Raw genomic sequence first — 25,620 nt, 5'->3', positions numbered from 1 at the left:
GATTTCGATACCGGTTCCTGAACGATACTTTTTTCGATACCAATTTTTTGAAAAATCCATTTTAACAAAAATAAAACTGCATTACACATTGAAATTATTTTACAAATGTTTAGTTTTCCCCCCATCTTAAGTTTTACAGCAGAAAAAAATAAAACCTACTGTATTTAACATAACTTTAAGTTCTCTAAACGTATTGCCGTCCCTACAAAAAATATTGGGAGTACTACAAAGGAAAGAAATGTAAAACAAATAAATCAGTGGAATAGTTTTCAGTGCAAAACAGAGAGTTGCAAATGGCTCCACTTCATGCATGGAAGACTAGTTGAGCATTGACTAGCCTATCAATATAGCCAATGGTACAAAGTGAATATCATTTATATTCAACAAACTATCATGACATCAGCGTTTGTTAACGAGTTGCTAAAAATACATAATGGGCGATAACTGCCCGTTTGCACATAACGTTAACGCTAATTAATTAAACATTAACGCTAGCGTTGCAGATCAGTGTTTAATGCTCACTGCTGCAACAGAACGTCATTCTTGTCAAATCTGACGAGACAGCTCCACTTCATGCATTCACTGACTAGCCAATCAATATAAATGAATCGCATTTACATTCAACAAACTATCATGACATCAGCGTTTGTTAACGAGTTGCTAAAAATACACAATGCCCGCTTGCGCATAACGTTACGGCGGCAATTAATTAAACGATCTGCTAGCTACAACTCACAGCCAGATGCATGGATTTGTCAGACTGAGGGATCTGATAACCGCTAACTTGCGGTAAGCTGACCCACCTCTCAATTATTTCTCTTGTCTGTGGAAACCAGTCTGTGTTGTTTCTGTTTCTTTTCCTGCTTTTCATCATCTTCGCCATATGGTACTCCAGGATAGGAGTAGCTTGAGTGGCTAACTTCTTGTATACTATATCCGCACCGCACGCCTGGCTCACAACAAACACACCGGCTAAAGTGGGCGTAACGTTTCCTGCATGCCTCTACATGACAGCCAATCACCAGCCGTATTAGAGCGCGGCGTGCAAGCATGTCGCATGCTTATAGGCTCAATGACGCTGTTTTGTTTTGGTATCGAAAATTGGTATCGATTGACAAGGTAGACTTCGATACCCCTTAGTATTGATGTTTCCATTTCGGTGCCAAGTAAGTATCGAAACTCGATACCCAGCCCCAGTGGCCAGTAGGGGGTGCTCTGCTTCTAACTCCAAATGGTCATCTAGATGTCTTCAGGCTGGGATGTGCTCATCAAACATGTGAAGTTTGGTGCACGTGTGAGCATGTAGGGCCAAGTTACAAACCACTGTCTGTGTTGCCAGTAGGGGGCGCTATGACTATAAATGGATATTGACATATAAATGGCTTGAGGCATGGACACTTATCATGCATGACAAGTTTGGAGCAGATTGGACAATCTACAATGGAGTTACTCTAACTTCCTGTGTGGCCAGTAGGGGGCGCTCTGCCTCTAACTCCAAATGGTCATCTAGATGTCTTCAGGCTGGGATGCTCATCAAACATGTGAAGTTGGTGCACATGTGAGCATGTAGGGCCAAGTTACAAACCACTTTCTTTGTTGCCAGTAGGGGGCGCTATGACTATAAATGGATATTGACATATAGATGGCTTGAGGCATGGACACTTATCATGCATGACAAGTTTGGAGCAGATTGGACAATCTACAATGGAGTTATTCTAACTTCCTGTGTGGTCAGTAGGGGGCGCTCTGCCACTAACTCCAAATGGTCCTATAGATGTCTTCAGGCTGGGATGTTCATCAAACATGTGACGTTTGGTGCGCGTGTGAGCATGTAGGGCCGAGTTACAAACCACTGTCTGTGTTGGCAGTAGGGGGCGCTATGACTATAAATGGATGTTGACATCTAGATGTCTTCAGGTATGTACACTGATCATGCATGACAAGTTTGGAGCAGATTGGACAATCTACAATGGAGTTACTCCAACTCCCTGTGTGGCCAGAAGGGGGCGCTCTGCCTATCACTCAAAATGTTCATCTAGATGTCTTCAGGCTGGGATGGTCATCAAACATGTGTATTTTGGTGCGCGGGGGACCATGTACTGCCGAGTTACAAAACGATTTATGTGTTGGCAGTAGGGGGTGCTATGACATGGCAGATATCTTCAGGCATGGACACTTATCATGCACGACAAGTTTGGAGCAGATAGGACAACGTTCAGTTGAGTTACAATCAACTTCATGTGTTGCCAGTAGGAGGCGCTCTGCCTATAATGCTATATTGGCATGTACATGTGTGAAGTCTGGGATGCTCATGAAACATGTGAAGTTCGTTGCGGGTGTGACCATGTACGGCCGAGTTACAAACCGCTTTCTGCGTGGCCAGTAGGGGGTGCTCTGCCTATCACTCCAAATGGTCATCTAGATGTCTTCAGGCTGGGATGCTCATCAAACATGTGAAGTTTGGTGCACATGTGAGCATGTAGGGCCAAGTTACAAAGCACTTTCTGTGTTGCCAGTAGGGGGCGCTATGACTATAGATGGATATTGACATCTAGATGTGTTCAGGCATGTACAGTTATCATGCATGACAAGTTTGGAGCAGATTGGACAATCTACAATGAAGTTACTCCAACTTCCTGTGTGACGGCGAAACATCAACATTCGCCATGGCGCCACGCCCACGCCGGTCAATGAGCACTCATAATCGTCAAAATGAAGCTGCATTGGTTGGTAAAGGATTTTCTGACCACATCCGAGGTGGATGTGTTCAACCCACTCTGAGCAGTTCATGTAAGTGTAAAACATGTCATTTCCTGTTGCCAGTAGGTGGCGCTATGAGTGTAAATGGATATTGATGTGCAGATATCTTCAGGCATGGACACTTATCATGCATGACAAGTTTGGAGCAGATAGGACAATGTGCATTCGAGCCAATAGGCAAAGACTTGAGCCCATGACGGCCAGCCCCCTAATCTGCATTGAGCAGGCATAAATGCACAGGGCCGCCCCCCTAATTTGCATTGAGTAGGCAGAAATGCATACAGAAAAGGAAAGGAAGCAAGGACGCATCACTAAATACAAAGGAGACATCACTAAATACAAGGCACAGAAATAAATGGGAGGTAAATAAAACAGACATAAATAAAATAAAACAGACATAAATAAATGCCATAAATAAATAAATAAATAAATTTATAAATAAATGTATAAATGTATAAATAAATGTATAAATAAATGTATAAATGTATAAATACACAAATAAATCATTAAATAAATATATAAAACGTACAAAAATAGGAAAATACACATATATATACACAGTGGCGTGCCGTCCATTAGGCGAACTAGGCAAATGCTAAGGGCGCTTGAGCCGTTAGGGGCGCCAGAGAGGGTAAAAAAATTTTATTTTTTTTTATTTTTTTTATTTTTTTTACAAATACTTTTTCATGATAATAGGCCTACTATTATTTTACAATAGTAGACAAAAATAAGAAGAACAACGTCTTAAGTCTTTAAATAATAGTAATAATTAAATAATTTTTCTAATTCTGGCTTTCTAGCTGCCCGGGCTGCAGCACTTTCACCATGGTCCCTAATCCATACCACCCCACCCCCTGCGCGGCCGCGCCCCCTTCTACCTGCTCAGAGCTTTTTCCCAGAGTGGGGGAAGGGAGCTGGAAGGTGGGTGCTGAGGGTGCTGCAGCACCCCCTGGTGTCAAGAAATGAATTTTCGAAATTGTTGGATTTGGCTGTCTTGTGTTTATACCACCAACAAGATGCATTAAAAAACAGTTTGTGCTTCCCAGCTCTAATCTTATTTCATACGCTCTCTCTTCAAAAGTGTTTGATTTTCATCATAATCTGGTTTTCCATAATAATAATAATAATAATAAGTTCAGTGTTTATGCCTGTGTTTCTGTCTGTTGTAGTGTAAAACGACTAAAGGGAGAGCAGGTGCTTACATGAAAGTGAGTGAGAAAAGGAGAAGATGAATAATGACATCACAACAGTATAATCCTAATGTTAATTTAAAATTAAATATTCTTCTAAATATGGATGAAAGTCCAAAAAACGTAAAATTTTCTTCGGCGCTGCCCTCGCGGGCAGCACCGAGAGACCCTTCCTTACAGCACCCCCTACCTAAAAGTACTGGGGAAGGGCGATTCTGAGCCTGCACTGCAGTGCTGGATTAGCTGCGATATAATTTTTATTATATTTTCTTTGGGGGAGGGGGGGGGGGCACCAGCAAAAATCTTGCCTAGGGCACCAACTTGGTCAGGCACGCCACTGTATATACATTTATGTCATCTACATTTATTTCTACATATATTTATGATACATATATATGTATTTATCTGCTCATTTATTTATTTATTTATTTATTTGTTGATACGGCAGTCCCGGCTCTCCATAAGAAGTATGGTATGTCTACAGTCTGAGAAAGATACATTTATCATGTATTTTACTACATGAGGAACACAGAAGTATGGTATGTCTATACAGTCTGAGAAAGATATATTCATCATATATTTTACTACATGAGGAACACAGACGTATCGTATGTCTACAGTCTGGGAAATATACATTTATCATGTATTTTACTACATGAGGAACACAGAAGTATGATATGTCTACAGTCTGTGAAATATACTGCCCTGCAAAGCTAAAAGGGGGTAACTCGCCAGTGTAGAACTGAGAAAAATGACTTTTTGTTTTGTTGTCAGAGTTGGGGGTAACGCGTTACGGTAAGTGTAAGGCACTACTGTACCTAAGTGCAGTAATCACATTACAGTTACTAATCAGACGCTTACCTCGTTACATGCATACTAGCAAAATAAGTATAGAGAAAAAAGATCTCCGTTTTAATAGCAGATCCTTTGTCCCATCAGACGGGTCATTTAACTGCACAGCAGAATCACTCATGGTGCCAACATTTCAACTTTGTATTAGCATGCAGAACAGCACTATTAGTCGACACATAGCTTATCAGATAACTAACATCATGCATATAGAACAATAAATCATTTTAACCTCCAAAACACATTGACAAACAAACAATTGACACAAAAACACAGTACCCCCAGGGCATGCTGGGAACTCCGCCCACTTTCCTCTTCCACGGGTTAAAATTTCCCAGAAGGCTTTGCATAACTTTTTACACTCTGTTTTACAATTAAATCAGGCTAAAGAGTGTTAGATATAAATAATATGTATTTTAACACAACATGCAATTCTGGAATATCTGAATATTGGACAAAATTAAATTAAATTAAATGTAAACGTAAACCATAAGAGAAACCCACATACAGCGATGGGGTCTGTAAATACCCCTTGTAAATACAACGTGTTCTAGGGAAGTGGGCGCAGTGCGTATGTTCCGTAATAGTCTGCCAGCAATCTGCCAAAAAGCGCCGTCTTCTACAACAAGTTTTTGTTGCGCGGAAGGACAAGAATGTGAAACTGCAAACGCCCTGGACAGAAGCAGCTAGCTACGGTAGCCTACGACATAAACCTCTCAAAGCATCTGCAGTGGAAACATGCTAACACAAAGCTGGTTGCAGACCCAAGCTGAGTCGCCTGCCTCGACCCCAAGCAAGCAGCAACAGCTTTCTTTTCACCAGGTAACATCAAAATCAGAGATGGACAGGCTTGTTGCCTCCTCCTACATGGTAGAGGCAATGTTGCCAGTTTCAACAGTAGAATGAAATCCTCCTTTATTCAGAAACATATTGAGCAAAATACAGATGGCAGGGAACGGACAGCCACCATCAGACAGGAAAAGTTTTGCAACCTACCTTATTACGATAGAGATTTGTGCTAATATATGGGCATATATGTAAGGATTAATGTTGTATTGTTAACTGGCAAATTACGTGACAATGCATCTCAGGCGATGTTACGGAGTAACGCAAAAGTAATGTAACGAGTAGTGTAACGAATTACTTTCTCCAGGGAGTAATCAAGTAAAGTAAGGCATTACTTTTTTTGAAAGTAATGTGTAATGTGTAATATATTACTTTTTTGAGTAACGGACCCCAACTCTGGTTGTTGTCCAGCCAAATGTATTGTAGGAAGAAAACTGGAAATGTGTTAATTATTTGTTTATGTAATGTAGTTATTTATCTACATATATTTTTTTAGCTCAAACTTGACCTTTGACCCTTATTTGGAAGTTACCTTACTCTGGCTTTGCATTGTCTGCAAAATAATAAGGGGTGATGCCAAGCAAAAAGACAGTAACTTCAATTTGATCCTTCACTTGGTTGCTTATCACTAAACCAGTATATATGATAATAATGATAACATAGACATGAAGTGTCATGTTCATGGCACAATTACGCTTAACACATTCACTGCCAACAGTTTTTTTTTTACTGTAGGTAGCTTCTGCCAAGGTTTTTTTTTTTGAGGATTCTGGCTCATCTTTCAAGAGCCGAGGATTATTTTCTGCTAGGAGTTTGTGAACACAAAATATCTCAAAAGAACTAATAGAATGTGTGCTTTCTCTGTCTAAAAGAATTAGTTTGTAGAGTTAGTAGTTATGTAGGCATTAGCAGTTGAATACAACATGGTTTCAGCATCTGAAAATTAAAGCGGAGATAAATGCCTTTTTGTGAAATTCGATAGAACAGTCACTTTAACCATTTATTTTTGGCATCAGTAAGACATCAGACATCTAAACAATAGTTTTGAACAGTAATTTCCTCCATAACAGCACCCGCACCCCCCTCTCCTTCAAACTCCTCCCTCCGTGGGCGTGTCTCTGGTGGCTTTGCAGCGTTTGTCACAAGCGAGTTTCTGCTGCCTGTCTGAGCAGCAGCATCCCTCCCTGGCGGCCCCCTCGTTGGGCGAGTCTGGATGGGGCTCGCTCATTTCTTGGGTTTTCGGTTGAGAGCTTTGATGAAGCTTTGTGCGATTCTGGGCTTATGTTGCGTGTTTCAAAGTGTGTTGCACCCAGTCTATTTTTGGAACCCCCCACCATTGTGCGCCACCGTTGTGCACCAGCGCGAAAGCGTTTTCGCCTACAGTATGAGAATGGCTTCCTCACGCTTTTCCCTGCAGTTTTGGCTGGCTTTCTCTAGTCTGGAGAGCACTGTCGCCACTTAGTGGGTCGGTGGAATGGGTTGTACACGTTCGGTGGCTCCCATATTATAATAGGGGATGTAAAAGGGTTAGATCCACGTCCCACCGTCAAAAAAAAAACTCGTCCACGGCAGTGAACGTGTTAAAATAATATACGTATAAATATAATATAACTAGATTATCAGGCCGCTACACATCCTTCAAGTCTAGTTTGGTGGGACTCTTGTTGGCCCGTTGTGTGTCTGTGTGTTGGCGCCTCTCGGGTTAATGTTGTATGAGCTGGCTCCTCGGGGGTTGATGTCGTATGAGCTGGCACATCTGGGGTTAATTTCATATGAGCGGCACCTCGAGGGTTAATGTTGTATGAGCTGGTACCTCAGGGGTTAATGTCATATGAGCTGGCGCCTCTGGGGTTAATGTTGTATGAGCTGGTGCCTCAGGGGTTAATGTCATATGAGCTGGCACCTCTGGGGTTAATTTCATATGCGCGGCGCCTCAGGGGTTAAAGTTGTATGAGCTGGTATCTGGAGGGTTAATGTTGTATGAGCTGGCACCTCTGGGGTTAATGTGGTATGAGCTGGCACCTCGGGGGATAATGCCGTATGAGCTGGCACCTCTGGGGTTAATTTTATATGAGCGGCACCTCGGGGGTTAATGTTGTATGAGCTGGTACCTCAGGGGTTAATGTCATATGAGCTGGTGCCTCGGGGGTTAATGTTGTATGAGCTGGTAGCTCAGTGGTTAATGTCATATGAGCTGGCACCTCGGGTTAATTTCATATGAGCGACGCCTCGGGCGTTAATGTTGTATGAGCTGGCACCTCCGGGGTTAATTTCATATGAGCGGTGCCTCTGGGGTTAATGTGGTATGAGCTGGCGCCTCGGGGGTTAATGTCATATAAGCTGGCACCTCCGCGGTTAATTTCATATGCGCGGTGCCTCGGGGTTAATGTGGTATGAGCTGGCGCCTCGGGGGTTAATGTTGTACGAGCTGGTACCACGGGGGTTAATGTGGTATGAGCTGGCGCATCGGGGTTAATGTGGTATGAGCTGGCGCCTCGGGGGTTAATGTAGTATGAGCTGGCGCCTCGGGGGTTAATGTCATATGAGCTGGCACCTCGGAGGTTAATGTCATATGAGTTGGCGTCTCTGGGGATAATGTTGTACGAGCTGGAGCCTCGAGGGTAAATGTGGTATGAGCTGGTGCCTCGGGGGTTAATGTGGGTGGTGTGGGTGTCTGGGTGGGTGGGGGTGGTATTGGTCCGATGTCACAATCATGACATTAGGCCTGCCCAGTAATGTAACTCATACCTCAACTCAACCTGAGCATTCTGGTGAGTTACCCCCTTTTTGCGTTGCAGGGCAGAGCATTCAGAGTGCAGTCAAACCACCCAAACAACCGTAACTGATGTTACCTTAGTCTTGCTTGGCTTTTCTAGGGCTTTTGGAAGTTACTGTAAATATGACCCCCTATTTTCTCCAAAAAACAACACTATTGACTCAAGATATTTTTCCACATGATAAAGCAGATCTTCAATGTTCCAAAAATGACAAAAACTCATTTTTGACAAAAATTGAGTTACCCCCTTTTAGCTTTGCAGGGCAGAAAACATTCATCATGTATTTTACTACATGAGGAACACAGAAGTATGGTATGTCTATACAGTCTGAGAAAGATATATTCATAATTTTACTACATGAGGAACACAGACGTATGGTATGTCTACAGTCTGGGAAATATACATTTATCATGTATTTTTCTACATGAGGAACACAGAAGTATGGTATGTCTACAGTCTGAGAAACATACATTTATCATGTATTTTACTACATGAGGAACACAGAAGTATGTTATGTCTACATTCTGAGAAATAGACATTTATCATGTATTTTGCTACATGAGGAACACAGAAGTATGATATGTCTACAGTCTGAGAAATATACATTTATCATGTCTTTTACTACATGAGGAACACAGAACTATGGTATGTCTACAGTCTGAGAAAGATACTTTTATCATGTATTTTGCTACATGAGGAACACATAAGTATGGTATGTCTACAGTTTGAGAAATAGACATCCATCATGTCTTTTGCTACATGAGGAACAGAAGTATGATATGTCTACAGTCTGAGAAAGATATATTTATCATGTATTTTGCTACATGAGGAACACAGAAGTATGGTATGTCTACATTCTGAGAAATATACATGTATCATGTATTTTGCTACATGAGGAACACAGAAGTATGATATGTCTACAGTCTGAGAAATATACATGTATCACATGAGGAACACAGAAGTATGGTATGTCTACAGTCTCAGAAAGATACATTTATCATGTATTTTACTACATGAGGAACACAGAAGTATGGTATGTCTACAGTCTGAGAAAGATACATTTATCATGTATTTTACTACATGAGGAACACGAAAGTATGGTATGTCTACAGTCTGAGAAATATACATTGATCATGTATTTTGCTACATGACGAACACAGAAGTATGGTATGTCTACAGTCTGAGAAAGATATATTTATCATGTATTTTGTTACATGAGGAACACATAAGTATGGTATGTCTACAGTCTGAGAAAGATATATTTATCATGTATTTTGCTACATGAGGAACACAGAAGTATGGTATGTCTACAGTTTGAGAAATAGACATCCATCATGTCTTTTGCTACATGAGGAACAGAAGTATGATATGTCTACAGTCTGAGAAAGATATATTTATCATGTATTTTGCTACATGAGGAAGACAGAAGTATGGTATGTCTACAGTCTGAGAAAGATATATTTATCATGTATTCGAGCCCCTGAGGCAGCCTGGAGCTCCATGTGCGAGCTCCAGAGGGGGCGCGATAGACTGCTGCGGGCCCGACACCCTGCACCCGAGCTGGGGCTGCAGCAGAGTCGAGCCCCTGAGGCAGCCTGGAGCTCAGAGCTCCAGAGGGGGGGGGTGAGCGATGGACTGCTGCCTGCCCGACACCATGCATCCAACCTGGGGATGCAGCAGAGTCGAGCCCCTGAGGTGTCTTTTGCTACATGAGGAACAGAAGTATGATATGTCTACAGTCTGAGAAAGATATATTTATCATGTATTTTGCTACATGAGGAACAAAGAAGTATGGTATGTCTACAGTCTGAGAAAGATATATTTATCATGTATTTTGCTACATGAGGAACACAGAAGTATGGTATGTCTACAGTCTGAGAAAGATATATTTATCATGTATTTTGCTACATGAGGAACACAGAAGTATGGTATGTCTACATTCTCAGAAAGATACATTTATCATGTATTTTACTACATGAGGAACACAGAAGTATGTTATGTCTACAGTCTGAGAAATATACATGTATCATGTATTTTGCTACATGAAGAACACAGAAGTATGATATGTCTACAGTCTGAGAAATATACATGTATCATGGATTTTACTACATGAGGAGCACAGAAGTATGATATGTCTACAGTCTGAGAAATATACATGTATCACATGAGGAACACAGAAGTATGGTATGTCTACAGTCTCAGAAAGATACATTTATCATGTATTTTACTACATGAGGAACACAGAAGTATGTTATGTCTACAGTCTGAGAAATATACATGTATCACATGAGGAACACAGAAGTATGGTATGTCTACAGTCTCAGAAAGATACATTTATCATGTATTTTACTACATGAGGAACACTGAAGTATGGTATGTCTACAGTCTGAGAAAGATATATTTATCATGTATTTTGCTACATGAGGAACACAGAAGTATGGTATGTCTACAGTTTGAGAAATAGACATCCATCATGTCTTTTGCTACATGAGGAACAGAAGTATGATATGTCTACAGTCTGAGAAAGATATATTTATCATGTATTTTGCTACATGAGGAACACAGAAGTATGGTATGTCTACAGTCTGAGAAAGATATATTTATCATGTATTTTGCTACATGAGGAACACAGAAGTATGGTATGTCTACAGTCTGAGAAAGATATATTTATCATGTATTTTGCTACATGAGGAACACAGAAGTATGGTATGTCTACAGTCTGAGAAATATATATTTATCATGTATTTTGCTACATGAGGAACACAGAAGTATGGTATGTCTACATTCTCAGAAAGATACATTTATCATGTATTTTACTACATGAGGAACACAGAAGTATGTTATGTCTACAGTCTGAGAAATATACATGTATCATGTATTTTGCTACATGAAGAACACAGAAGTACGATATGTCTACAGTCTGAGAAATATACATGTATCATGGATTTTACTACATGAGGAGCACAGAAGTATGATATGTCTACAGTCTGAGAAATATATGTATCACATGAGGAACACAGAAGTATGGTATGTCTACAGTCTCAGAAAGATACATTTATCATGTATTTTACTACATGAGGAACACAGAAGTATGGTATGTCTACAGTCTGAGAAAGAAACATTTACATGTATCATGTATTTTACTACATGAGGAACACGAAAGTATGGTATGTCTACAGTCTGAGAAATATACATTTATCATGTCTTTTGCTACATGAGGAACACAGAAGTATGGTATGTCTACAGTCTGAGAAAGATATTTATCATGTATTTTACTACATGAGGAACACAGAAGTATGGTATGTCTACCATCTGAGAAACATACATTTATCATGTATTTTACTACATGAGGAACACAGAAGTATGGTTTGTCTACAGTCTGAGAAATAGACATTCATCATGTCTTCTTCATATCATGTCTTGCAGCATCAGGACCCCTGGCTGGAGCGTCTGGTGGAAGAACCCACACGTTGGAAGGTAGGTGAAGTAACAGGACGTGAAAATCATTTGTGAGGAAGAAAGAAACATCGACCCTAACCCCTAAATTCTGTCTGTGGTCCTTTCTGTGCTGCACTCCCTCTCTCTGTCCCCCCTCTCTTTCTCTGTCTGTGGTCCTTTCTGTGCTGCACTCCCTCTCTCTGCCCCCCCTCTTTCTCTGTCTGTGGTCCTTTCTGTGCTGCACTCCCTCTCTCTGCCCCCCCTCTCTTTTTCTGTCTGTGGTCCTTTCTGTGCTGCACTCCCTCTCTTTGCCCCCCCCTCTTTCTCTGTCTGTGGTCCTTTCTGTGCTGCACTCCCTCTCTCTGCCCCCCCTCTCTTTTTCTGTCTGTGGTCCTTTCTGTGCTGCACTCCCTCTCTCTGTCCCCCCTCTTTCTCTGTCTGTGGTCCTTTCTGTGCTGCACTCCCTCTCTCTGCCCCCTCTCTTTCTCTGTCTGTGGTCCTTTCTGTGCTGCACTCCCTCTCTCTGCCCCCCCTCTCTTTTTCTGTCTGTGGTCCTTTCTGTGCTGCACTCCCTCTCTCTGTCCCCCCTCTTTCTCTGTCTGTGGTCCTTTCTGTGCTGCACTCCCTCTCTCTGCCCCCCCTCTCTTTTTCTGTCTGTGGTCCTTTCTGTGCTGCACTCCCTCTCTTTGCCCCCCCCTCTTTCTCTGTCTGTGGTCCTTTCTGTGCTGCACTCCCTCTCTCTGCCCCCCCTCTCTTTTTCTGTCTGTGGTCCTTTCTGTGCTGCACTCCCTCTCTCTGTCCCCCCTCTTTCTCTGTCTGTGGTCCTTTCTGTGCTGCACTCCCTCTCTCTGCCCCCTCTCTTTCTCTGTCTGTGGTCCTTTCTGTGCTGCACTCCCTCTCTCTGCCCCCCCTCTCTTTTTCTGTCTGTGGTCCTTTCTGTGCTGCACTCCCTCTCTCTGTCCCCCCTCTTTCTCTGTCTGTGGTCCTTTCTGTGCTGCACTCCCTCTCTCTGCCCCCCCTCTTTCTCTGTCTGTGGTCCTTTCTGTGCTGCACTCCCTCTCTCTGCCCCGCCCTCTTTCTCTGTCTGTGGTCCTGAGACTACTTCTATCATTATGAGAACCAACTTGAATTTTAAATCTTGGCCAGTCCTCTGTGAATGAAGTAGATGTTCCTGATGAGGTTACTGTAAGTAAGATGTCCGTCATCAAATTATTTCAGCGCTATTCAACATTTCTCTCTCTGTATTTCTGCAGCCAAAGCGACCACCAAATTGGGCCTACCTGCACTTGATTCCGGCGTTTGTGAGTAGATTTATTTTTTTGTGAACATTGGAAACTGCTGATTGTAGCAGTTGCAGTGTTTTTTAATTTGAAGTTATTTATAATTGACAACTCCTGCCTGGAAATTATCTTTTTCTTCAGCTGAATATATAGGCCTAGACCTGTCAGAAAACCTAGCCTGGTATTGTGTTGTGTCCCTGTACCTATTTTCTGATCACTGTCACTACATGAGGAACACAGAAGTATGGTATGTCTACCGTCTGAGAAACATACATTTATCATGTATTTTACTACATGAGGAACACAGAAGTTAAGTATGGTATGTCTACAGTCTGAGAAAGATACATTTATCATGTCTTTTACGACATGTGGAACACAGAAGTACAACACTGTCTCACAGAAAATTGTATAATACCAACGTTTTGGACCAACGTTGCTATTTTACAATTTCGGCTTGAAAATTGTAAAATAGTAACGTTCTGAGATTTTAGGGTTAGGATTAGAGTAGGGGGAGGGGTTAGAAACAGAAAATCTCCGTAAAACACGCCCAAACCACGCCCACCGCTGTAGACACATACGTTACCATTTTACAATTTCTTAGCCGAAATTGTAAAATAGCAACGTTTGTCCACAAACGTTGCTATTTTACAATTTTTTTGGAGATCGGGTTGAGAAGTATGGTATGTATTTTACGACATGAGGAACACAGAAGTATGGTATGTCTACAGTCTGAGAAACATACATTCATCATGTATTTTACTACATGAGGAACACAGAAGTATGGTATGTCTAGAGTCTGAGAAAGATACATTTATCATGTCTTTTACTACATGAGGAACACAGAAGTATGGTATGTCTACAGTCTGAGAAAGATATATTTATCATGTATTTTGCTACATGAGGAACACAGAAGTATGGTATGTCTACAGTCTGAGAAGATACATTTATCATGTATTTTACTACATGAGGAACAGAAGTATGGTATGTCTTCAGTCTGAGAAAGATACATTTATCATGTATTTTGCTACATGAGGAACACAGAAGTATGGTATGTCTTCAGTCTGAGAAAGATACATTTATCATGTATTTTGCTACATGAGGAACACAGAACTATGGTATGTGTACAGTCTGAGAAAGATACATTTATCATGTCTTTTGCTACATGATGAACAGAAGTATGATATGTCTACAGTCTGAGAAAGATATATTTATCATGTCTTTTGCTACATGAGGAACATAAGTATGATATGTCTACAGTCTGAGAAAGATAGATTTATCATGTATTTTACTACATGAGGAACATAGAAGTATGTTATGTCTACATTCTGAGAAATAGACATTTATCATGTATTTTGCTACATGAGGAACACAGAAGTATGATATGTCTACAGTCTTAGAAAGATACATTTATCATGTCTTTTGCTACACGAGGAACACAGAAGTATGGTATGTCTACAGTCTGAGAAAGATACATGTATCATGTATTTTACTGCATGAGGACCACAGAAGTATGGTTTGTCTACAGTCTGAGAAATAGACATTCATCATCTCTTCTTCATTTCATGTCTTGCAGCCTCAGGACCCCGGCTGGAGCGTCTGGTGGAAGAACCCGCACGTTGGAAGGTAGGTGAAGTAATAGGAAGTGAAAATCAGTTGTGAGGAAGAAAGAAACATCGACCCTAACCCCTAAATTCTGTCTGTGGTCCTTTCTGTGCTGCACTCCCTCTCTCTGTCCCCCCTCTCTTTCTCTGTCTGTGGTACTTTCTGTGCTGCACTTCCTCTCTCTGCCCCCCACCTCTTTCTCTGTCTGTGGTCCTGAAGACTACTTTTATCATTATGAGATCCAACTTGAATTTTAAATCTTGGCCAGTCCTCTGTGATAGAGAATGAAGTAGATGTTCCTGATGACGTTACTGTAGTAAGAAGTCCATCATCAAACTTTTTCAGCGCTATTCAACATTTCTTTCTCTGTATTTCTGCAGCCAAAGCGACCATCAAATTGGGACCTGATTAAGTTAAAGTTGGTGAGTGGATTTCTTTTTTTGTGAACATTGGAAACCGCAGATAGCAGTTGCAGTGTTTTTGGATTTGAAGTTATTTATAATTGACAGCTCCTGCCTGGAAATTATCTTTTTCTTCAGCTGAACATATAGGCCTAGACCTGTCAGAAAACCAAGGCTGGTATTGTGTTATGTCCCTGTACCTATTTTCTGATTCCTGTCACTACATGAGGAATACAGAAGTATAGTATGTCTACAGTCTGAGAAGTGAGGTTTCATACCAAATTTCAATCAGAAGGCCGCCATATTCGCATAACCTGATCAGCCCGTGACGTCAGTCAAGTTTAAGTATGACATCAGTTATGACGTCAGTTCATCCTAGTACATATAGCGAGGGTTCTACGTCACTTCCCTCTCTGGCGGATCATAGCAGCAGCTGGCCTCACGGTTGTTCATCATCTCCTCTGAAGCTGTTGTTTCGCTATTCTATTCTCCCATTCTCCTATCGTTTGCCGCTTCCATCCTGTTCTTAAATCGCCATTAATCCGTGGGTTCACTCAGCATTGACTTTCACTCTCAGCACGTCAGGGTTGGGAGATGAGCAGAATGGAAGAATCGGGCAGGAGGAAATAGAGCATTTCCTGGACGGAGACGAGGATTTTTGACGATGATAGCCTACTCTGTTCCTGCTCGTGGATTTTGGCATTCGTTCGTTTCTGCGGCTGAGAGGCTCTCTACTCGGACCCGGGCGCAACGGCCCAGGCTGCGTCTCAGATCGTAACGAGGAGACTCACTGAAGAAGGGCCCAGAGAGGCAGGAGGCGCGTCACTGCGAAGGCCGAGGGAGGACTGAAAAGGAAGCGAGGGCACCCGCGGACATGCAAGGGCCTGCAAGGAAAGGAAACCTTCCAGAGTTCCTTTCGAGTGCAAAGGAAGCAAGCCGCACACCACCCATCAATTTATCAATATCGCCTCTGTTCGGGTTTGACTTTACAGGCCTGTCAAACAGCAATAAAACACAAAAAACAAGCAGCAAATGTCTTTATGATAGTGCATGAACTCTTCACAATCTCTGCAAGGTTGTATTCCAGCCTATAAGTAAAGAAAGATGCTGGCGGGCCTACATTAAATGTCTCCTTGCATCCAATAATGTGAAATTAAATATCTTAACAAAACAAAAAACAAAAAAATCATGCTAAGAATCAGTTCCCTACCCGCGACAAGCCAGACAAGACGAGACGAGACGAGAGGAGACGTGCAGTCAGTCAAACTTTTAAAAGTACAGCCTATTTTCTGAAGGCAGTCTATTGACAACGACAACACTTAGGTTATTAAAAGCGACTGCAGCTGGTTGACACGCGGGCATCCAACTCACATTCAGAACGGTCTTAATAGCCTACTTCTCATCATGGCAATGTTTGCTTTAGCCTACTGTTAAGTGAGGCGCAGAGATAAGAGCGCTACCTGTAGCCTACATCCGAGAACGAAATCCCTTGCTATGTTGCGCGTTGTGAGTTATTTTTTCTTCGAGATGCTGCTCCATAAAGTCGTTAACACAAATAAACGAGAGCTGCTGCTTGTTAAATGGCAAATCAACTGAGGTCATAGTAGGATTTCTTTGCTGAAACGACTTTGATATTAGTAGGCTAAATTAATGGACATCATAATATGCTTTCAACCATCAGAGGGATGGTGCAATTTCTTATATCATCAACGGCCATTAATAACAACAATAATAATAATACTACTATTAATAAGAATAATATATATACATAATTATAATGATGATAATAAAATAATAATAATAATAAAGTAAGTAAATAATAAAAACAAAAACAAAACAAAAACAGCAACACTCAATCAGTATGGTTTTAACCTGCACCGTGTAGGGCTGACGCCTACGTCCCCCCTGTAAATGGTACGTTATGTCAAGCTCAGACCTTGGACTAGCCCTTCTGCCCCCCTGTTCCTCATCGCACCCCGTCATCACATGACGAGATGTTGGTTCATCTAGCACTTCAAGTGGACGCTCCATATAACCTCCCGGCGGAGATCTACTCCAGTAACTCCTTCTGGATCGGCGCGGCTACATCAGCTGCCGCGCAAGGGCTGTCCTCCGCCTCCCTCCAGCAAACAGGGCGCCAGTCAGGTTTCTCGGCCTACATCCGCCGGAGCAGGCGGCCATACCGGCGGCCGAAAGGCGCCTCCTCCCGTAATTGGTGAGCATGGCAATGGACAGTGTCCCAATACCTCAATGTCATAACTTCTCGTTGGTGGTGCCGCCCGGTAAGGCGCCGTAAGTCACCCCTCAATTTGAGCACAAAGTTCAGCCCAGGTGGTTCTGAATTTCACTGTGCCAAAAGTAAGAAACCGTAAGACACGTCCGGCAAATGTGGGTTTAAATTTCATAATATAACATCCCCACTGTATAAACCCCTAAGTCATCTCCTTCGTGTAAAGCCCTAAGTCATCTCCACTGTACAAACCCCTAAGTCATCTCCACTGTATAAACCCTTAAGTCATCTCCACTGTACAAACCCCTAAGTCATCTCCACTGTATAAACCCTTAAGTCATCTCCACTGTACAAACCTCTAAGTCATCTCCACTGTATACACCCCTAAGCCAGTGATCCTCACTATTTTTTCAGTGAGAGCCGCACTGGCAGGACAAAGTCAAGAGGAGAGCCACTTTTACCGCAAAACACCTGAATTCTGTGTTTTACTGTTTGCACCCTTTTTAATAATCAGAGAGTGTATAATAATGTGATGAATGAATGAATAAACAAACAATAAGATATAACAGTTTATTTATAATAGTGCAACACAACATTGCACTTTTTTTTAATCAAATGCTTCAATACAGTCAGAACAAATACATCAAAAACAATACAGCCACAAAGTCCTGAATCAATTCTTCAGGACTTGAATCTGTTAATGAGCTGCACTAATGGGCGTATAGCCTCAGCTATTGTTATGGAATTGATTGAGTTGCCTCTTATCTGAAGGCTCTGAGAAGTGAACGCTTTTATTTTGAAGGTAGGAAAGGAAAAATGGTATGTGTGAAGTGACGGCTGTTAGATGCTGGTCGGCGGGAGGGGTTGCACTGTGTGAAGCGCTCAGACCGCTGGATTAGAAAAGTAAGTAGAGAAAACAGCCATCAGCCATACCGTTTTATACCAATGTAATGTCAAATGCTTTGTGATTCAAAGGTCAGAAAGTCGCCAGATCACTTTTGAGAAATAAAGACGCTAGGTCAAGATGATGCAATATTCCATGTTGAATGAAGTGTGCTGCGAGCCGCCAATCAAAGCTTAATGAGCCGCATGTGGCTCCCGAGCTGCGCAATGAGTAAGGGGGCCCTAAGTCATCTCCACTGTATAAACCCCTAAGTCATCTCCATCGTATAAACCTCTGAGTCATCTCCACTGTATAAACCCCTAAGTCATATCTACCGTGTAAATCCCTAAGTCATCTCCACTGTACAAGCCCCGAAGTCATCTCCACTGTATACCCCCTAAGTTATCTCCACCCTGTAAACCCCTAAGTCATCTCCACCGTGTAAACCCCTAAGTAATCTCCACTGTATAAACCCCTAAGTCATCTCCATCGTATAAACCTCTAAGTCATCTCCACTGTATAAACCCCTAAGTCATCTCCACTGTATAAACCCCTAAGTCATCTCCACCGTGTAAACCCCTAAGTCATCTCCATCGTATAAACCATTAAGTCATCTCCACTGTATAAACCCCTAAGTCATCTCCACTGTATAAACCCCTAAGTCATCTCCACTGTATAAACCCTAAGTCATCTCCATCGTATAAACCTCTAAGTCATCTCCACTGTATAAACCCCTAAGTCATATCCACCGTGTAAATCCCTAAGTCATCTCCACTGTACAAGCCCCGAAGTCATCTCCACTGTATACCCCCTAAGTCATGTCCACCATGTAAACCCCTAAGTCATCTCCACTGTATAAACTCCTAAGTCATCTCCATCGTATAAACCTCTAAGTCATCTCCACTGTATAAACCCCTAAGTCATCTCCATCGTATAAACCCCTAAGTCATCACTGCATAAACCCTAAGTAATCTCCACTGTATAAACCCCTAAGTCATCTCCACTGTATAAACCCTAAGTCATCTCCATCGTATAAACCTCTAAGTCATCTCCACTGTATAAACCCCTAAGTCATCTCCATCGTATAAACCTCTAAGTAATCTCCACTGTATAAATGTCTAAAGTCATCTCCACTGTATAAACCCCTAAGCCATCTCCACTGTATAAACCCCTAAGTCATCTCCATTGTATAAACCCCTAAGTCATCTCCATCGTATAAACCGTTAAGTCATCTCCACTGTATAAACCCCTAAGTCATCTCCACTGTATAAACCCTAAGTCATCTCCATTGTATAAACCTCTAAGTCATCTCCACTGTATAAATCCCTAAATCATATCCACCGTGTAAATCCCTAAGGGTGTATTCACACCTGTAGGTCGTTTGCTTTGTTCCGATTCAGGTACTTAATTGATACAATTGTTGCATTTGTGCCTTGGTTCGTTTGTGTTCACACAGCCACAAATGAAACGGTCCAAATAGTATTGTCAAACTTCCTGGATTGGCCAGCAGACACTCTGATAGGCTAATAGCCTCTCGGGATGGACAAAATAATTCCCAGAGATTTTCCTATATGATTATAAAAATGCGTTTTGTTAGACCTACATTTTAGGCTATGTCGGGCGTCCGCCGTGCGAGGAGAGAGAGAGAGAGAGAAAGAAAGAAAGAAAGAGGGAGGGATCGGGAGAGAGAGAGAGGGAGAAAGTTCTTTATTTATTTATTAATGTATGCTACGTAGCCTATGTAAGCCTATGTATTTATTTAGCCTATTTAGGCTATTGGGAATTTGGAGATAGAAGATCAAAGACCCTCGCAAATTCTGCTATTAGGCTACTATCACGGAGATGAGGATTAGCCGAGACATAGGCTATATGAACACCTGTCCTGTCAGGAATAAAATATTAATAAATAATTTAATAATAACGGACATTTCGAGGAAGACATGCAATCAGTCTGATTGTCTGATTGAACCAGACAATCTTATCACAAAGAAGGCTGGCTCTGATTACCACGATTTGTTTTCATTTATTGAATGGAGACCAGAGAGAGCGAGAGAGAGGGTGGTGTGCTGGGCAGCACACCGCACACAATTTACAGGCAAAATCCGTAGAGATTCAACACATTAACGTTGCTTCCCATGGTCCGAGGTAAGTTGATTGAGTTCAAACTGCTGATGTGATGATCCAAAAATCCCCCAAAGTTTATCGATGCAAGTCACAAGTCGCCAAAACAGGATCTGAAAGATGTTGTTTTTAAACGATAAAAATGTTCGTTCTTCAGGCCATTACGCACAGCGCAGCTGACTACGGCAGCTGGTTTATCCAAAAATGCGCACCGTTTACTGCTGTTGTGGCGGATCGAGGTCGGCTCACGTTCTCACCACAAACGAACCGCACCAGAGTTTGTTTAAAGCGGACCGAGACCACCCTTTCTTGGCGATCTCGGTCCGCTTGTTTTGTCCCGCATCCGAGTGCGATTGCTGTGTTCACACTCCCCCAAACGAACCGCACCAAGGGGGAAAATGCTCTCCGTTTCGGAACAACTGCTCCAAACGAGATAGGTGTGAATACACCCTAAGTCATCTCCACTGTACAAGCCCCGAAGTCATCTCCACTGTATACCCCCTAAGTCATCTCCACTGTATAAACCCCTAAGTCATCTCCATCATATAAACATCTAAGTCATCTCCACTGTATAAACCCCTAAGTCATCTCCATCGTATAAACCTCTAAGTCATCTCCACTGTATAAACCCCTAAGTCATCTCCATCGTATAAACCCCTAAGTCATCACTGTATAAACCCTAAGTCATCTCCACTGTATAAACCCCTAAGTCATCTCCACTGTATAAACCCTAAGTCATCTCCATCGTATAAACCTCTAAGTCATCTCCACTGTATAAACCCTAAGTCATCTCCATCGTATAAACCTCCAAGTCATCTCCACTGTATAAGCCCCTAAGTCATCTCCACTGTATAAACCCCTAAGCCATCTCCACTGTATAAACCCCTAAGTCATCTCCATTGTATAAACCCCTAAGTCATCTCCATTGTATAAACCCCTAAGTCATCTCCACCGTATAAACCCCTAAGTCATCTCCAGTGTTTAAACCCTAAGTCATCTCCATTGTATAAACCCCTAAGTCATCTCCACTGTATAAACCCCTAAGTCATCTCCACTGTAGAAACCCTAATCTCCACAGTGTAAACCCCTAAGTCATCTCCACTGTAGAACCCTTAAGTAATCTCCATTGTCTAAACCCTCAAGTCACCTCCACCGTATAAACCCCTAAGTCATCTTCACCATATAAACCCTCAAGTCACCTCCACCATATAAACCCTTTTGGGGGGATTCGGATTCTGATTCCTCACCGTATAAACCCTTCGGATCTCCATTGTATAAACCCGGTTTCGCACTGTATAAACCCCTAAGTCATCTCCACTGTATAAAGCCCTAAGTCATCTCCACTGTATAAACCCCGGCCTAAGCCATCTCCGCTGTATAAAGCCCTAAGTCACCTCCATTGTATAAACCCCTCCCCTAAGTCATCCAAGTCTGGAAAAAGCCAAGTTAAGTCACGAAGTCACCAAGGATGAAGGCCAGGCCAAGTTAACACGTTCACTGCCGTTGACGAGTTAACTCGTCAAGCAGAAACCAACGGTTGACTGCCGTCGATGAGTTAACTCGTCAAAAAAAAAAAAAAAAAAAAATTGACGGTGGGACGTGGATCAAAGCCCCCTACATCTCCTATAAAAATATGGGAGCCACCGAACGTGTACAACCCATTCCACCGACCCACTAAGTGGCGACAGTGCTCTCCAGACTAGAGAAAGCCGAGCAAAAACAGCAGGAAAAAGCGTGAGGAAACCATTCTCATGAGAATGGTTTGGCGAAAACGCTTTCGCGCTGGGAGCTGGCGCACAACGGTGGGGGATTCCAAAAATAGACTCTGGGTGCAACACACTTTGAAACACGCAGCAGAAAGCCCAGAATCGCATGCAGCTTCATCCCAGCTCACAACCGAAACCCCAGAAACGAACGAGCCCGATCCAGACTCGCCCGACGAGCGGCCGCCAGGCAGCACAGACAGGCAGCAGAGACTCGCCTGTGACACACGCTGCAGAGCCACCAGAGACACACCCACGGAGGGAGGAGTTTGCGGGGTGCTGTGGGGGTGCTGTTATATTGGAGGAAATTACTGTTCAGAACTATTGTTTAGATGTCTGATGTCTCACTGATGCCAAAAATAAATGGTTAAAGTGACTGTTCTGCCTGTTCTATCGAATTTCACAAAAATGCATTTATCTCAGCTTTCCTTCTCAGATGCTGAAACCATGGTGTATTCAACTGCTAATGCCTACATAACAGAACATGATAAAAACTAACTCTTTTAGACAGAGAAAGCACACATTCTATTAGTTCTTTTGAGATATTTTGTGTTCACAAAGTCCTAGCAGAAAATAATCCTCGGCTCTTGAAAGATGAGCCAGAATCCTCAAAAAAAACCTTGGCAGAAGCTACCTACTGTATTGGATAAACTGTTGGCAGTGAATGTGTTAAGCGCCAGCCGTGAGTTGCTGTAAGACGCCATAAGTCACTAAAGCTTGTTTTATACTCGCCATGCCGTGAAGGGTGGAGCGAGGGGCGCGAGCGTCAAATGACGTCAAGGTGTTGGGCGTGGTTTGGCGCTACCTCCGTAGGACGCCCACCGCGTACCTGCAGATTTTTATCGCAGCGCGACCTCCGCACAGCTTTTCTCCAAACATGGATGCTTTCGAAGCACGTCTCGCTGAACCTCTACGACACTTCCCAAAGGGACCACAAGGACCAGCAAATGCTACAGAACTTGTGGAGAGAAATCACTAGCACACTGGGAGAAGAGGACACTTTTTGTAAGAAAAAGTGGAAAAACGCTAGAGACCGCTTTGTTAAAGCAAAAAAAGCTCAGGTGAAGAAGAGTGGAGATCCCGGTGGCATAAAAACAATTCCTCTTATTCTTGTGGAGCTGGGAAGGCTGTCAACATGCATCAAACATCGTATTACCGAAAATAACTTTGATTTGGAGGTAAGCAATATTACACAAATGTAAGCAACAGTAAAGAATGTTTTATTTGGTTTTATTTTATTTATTTAGCCTTTATTTAAACAGGTGAAATCACATCGAGACCGAAGTCTCATTTACAAGTGCGACCTGTTTTGCGACATACAGCAGCTCATACAACAGTTACAGTACACATATAAAGACAGCAACAGTACAATCAACCGTCAAACCATAATAAGTTAAAAACAACATGAAACATAAAGTGCTGAAGGGGGGGGGGGGGGGTAGAGAACAAATTTAGCCTTGAGTGCAGGAGCAGATCAAGGAAGCTCTCTCCAAATTACTCAACAATAATTTAAAACTTGCCAGGGGGATCAAACTGGACAGCTTCAGACTAGGTGTTCCAGGTGGAGGGGGATCAAACTGGACAGCTTCAGACTCTGCTGTAGCGTGTTCCAGGTGGAGGGGGCAGAGTAAGAGAACGCCTTTTTTCCACGCTCAGTACGAACTGAGGGGATGGAATAGGTGATGAAGTTTTGAATGCGTAAGCTATAGTTGGATGGACTGTTTGCAGAGTAGATAGACAGATAAGTAAGTGGGAAGCAAACCAAGGATGGATTTATAAATGAAAGTATACCAGTGCACAGTTCTGCGCATGGAGAGGGATGACCAGTTGACTAAAGAATACAGCAAGCAGTGACGTGTAAGGGGTTTACAGCCAGTAATAAATCTCAGCGCACCATGCATCCAGCAGATGGAGACATTTAGCAGATGCATTCATGTACAGAACATCACCATAATCCAAAAGCGGCAAGAAGGTGCCAGCAACCAGTCGTCTCCTTGCATTGAGGGAGAAACAAGATTTGTTCCTAAAAAATAAGCATAATTTCAACTTTAACTTCCTTGCCAGCAAATCAATATGAAGTTTAAAAGAAAGGGCATCATCAATTAAAATACCAAAATATTTATAAGAACCCACAAGCTCAATAGGGGTACCCTGCATTGACAAAATGGAGGGGAGAACAGCTGGCACCCTCTTAAAAGAAAATAACTTGGCTTTTGTTTTATCTGCATTTAACACCAATTTGAGATGATACAGGTGTGACTGTAAGACATCAAAAGCAGACTGTAAGCATTCAAAAGCAAAGGCACCAGTGTTCGCACAACAATGCAGAATGGTATCATCCGCGTAAAGATGAACAGAGGCATTTATATTACGACCTACATCGTTTATATAAATGATATAGAGGGTTGGCCCTAGCACAGAGCCCTGTGGCACGCCACTTGTGACATCGAGGACACTGGAGGAGAGATCACCAAATTGAACACATTGTCTATGGTTTGAGAGGTAATTTACAAACCAACCAATGGCTTGAGTAGACAGACCTATATCTAATGGCCCAATTCCACCGCAGGTAATAGCGCGGTCCCGCTCCGCTCGACTCGATAAATGGTCTCATTCCACTGGTAAAAACCGGCCCAGCTCGGTTTGATTTGGGGCTGAGTCGTGCTACTTTTAGTACCTGCCTCGTCGGGGTTCTATTCTGCGAACCCGGGTTCATACGGTGACGTGAAAACATTGTAGACGACTGATTGGTCAGGCAGAATCGTGTTTACTCGTCTATCCTACTGACTGTCAATGCAGCGCTGCATACCAGTTTAGTGGGGGGCTTACCTTCTCTTCTGTTATGCTTTTCCATCAGTCTTTTGTGTTGCTGCCTTCGCCTCTGGTGAAATAAAATCGTAGCGGTGGTTTCAATTGTCCAAAAGTCCGCTGCTCTCAGGAAAGCGATTGTGTAGTTCAGTGCTGCGTCGGCTCCGCTAGGCCGCAGGCGCTTTGGTGAAGCCGCGGTCTTGCCTGGCCGCCGGGGTAGAGGCTTCACTCTAGCGCAACCCCTGTCCCTCGCGCCCGTCCCTCGTGCAGCGCATGTGAGTTTTGACTAACAACAAAGTGATATCCATTCTCCTGGTCGATTGTCACATTTGCCCATGTACACTGTAACACCCGCCCAACATGCTGTGATGCTATGAGCTGGCTGCTCAGGCCAGGATCAAGGACTGTGGTCATGCCAGCACTGCTCTCTCTCTCTCTCTCTCTCTCTCTCTCTCACACACACACACACACACACACACACACACTGTAGGTCATTTAGAGGCACCAGTATTTCATAAACAGTTTAAAAGTTATGTGTATGGATTTAATTGTAACGTTATATGTTATAGCCTACTTCGGAACATGGGCGGAGGGCAGATATGCGGTCGCTATGACGACCAGGTGTGGGCGGGGGCAGATGAACGGCGGTCGAAGCAGAACGTCCATCGAGTT

The 25,620-nt window shown here is 42.6% G+C and overlaps 1 protein-coding gene across 1 annotated transcript in view; it reads left to right on the top strand.

Annotated features, from left to right (window-relative positions):
- Positions 1-25,620, top strand: part of LOC310775923 (uncharacterized protein) — a 63,570-nt gene that overhangs the window by 36,316 nt on the left and 1,634 nt on the right. Inside the window, exons 12-15 of the mRNA XM_083636045.1 lie at positions 11,849-11,899; positions 13,114-13,161; positions 14,714-14,763; positions 15,123-15,164. Of these exons, the coding sequence (XP_083492171.1) occupies positions 11,849-11,899; positions 13,114-13,161; positions 14,714-14,763; positions 15,123-15,164 (191 nt within the window). The remainder of the gene's footprint in view (positions 1-11,848; positions 11,900-13,113; positions 13,162-14,713; positions 14,764-15,122; positions 15,165-25,620) is intronic.

The sequence above is a fragment of the Poromitra crassiceps genome, assembly GCF_964638095.1.
Source record: "Poromitra crassiceps genome assembly, chromosome: 4".
NCBI lineage: Eukaryota > Metazoa > Chordata > Actinopteri > Beryciformes > Melamphaidae > Poromitra > Poromitra crassiceps.
The sequence above is the reverse complement of the archived record's forward strand: the minus strand, read 5'-3'. Positions and strand labels throughout refer to the sequence as shown.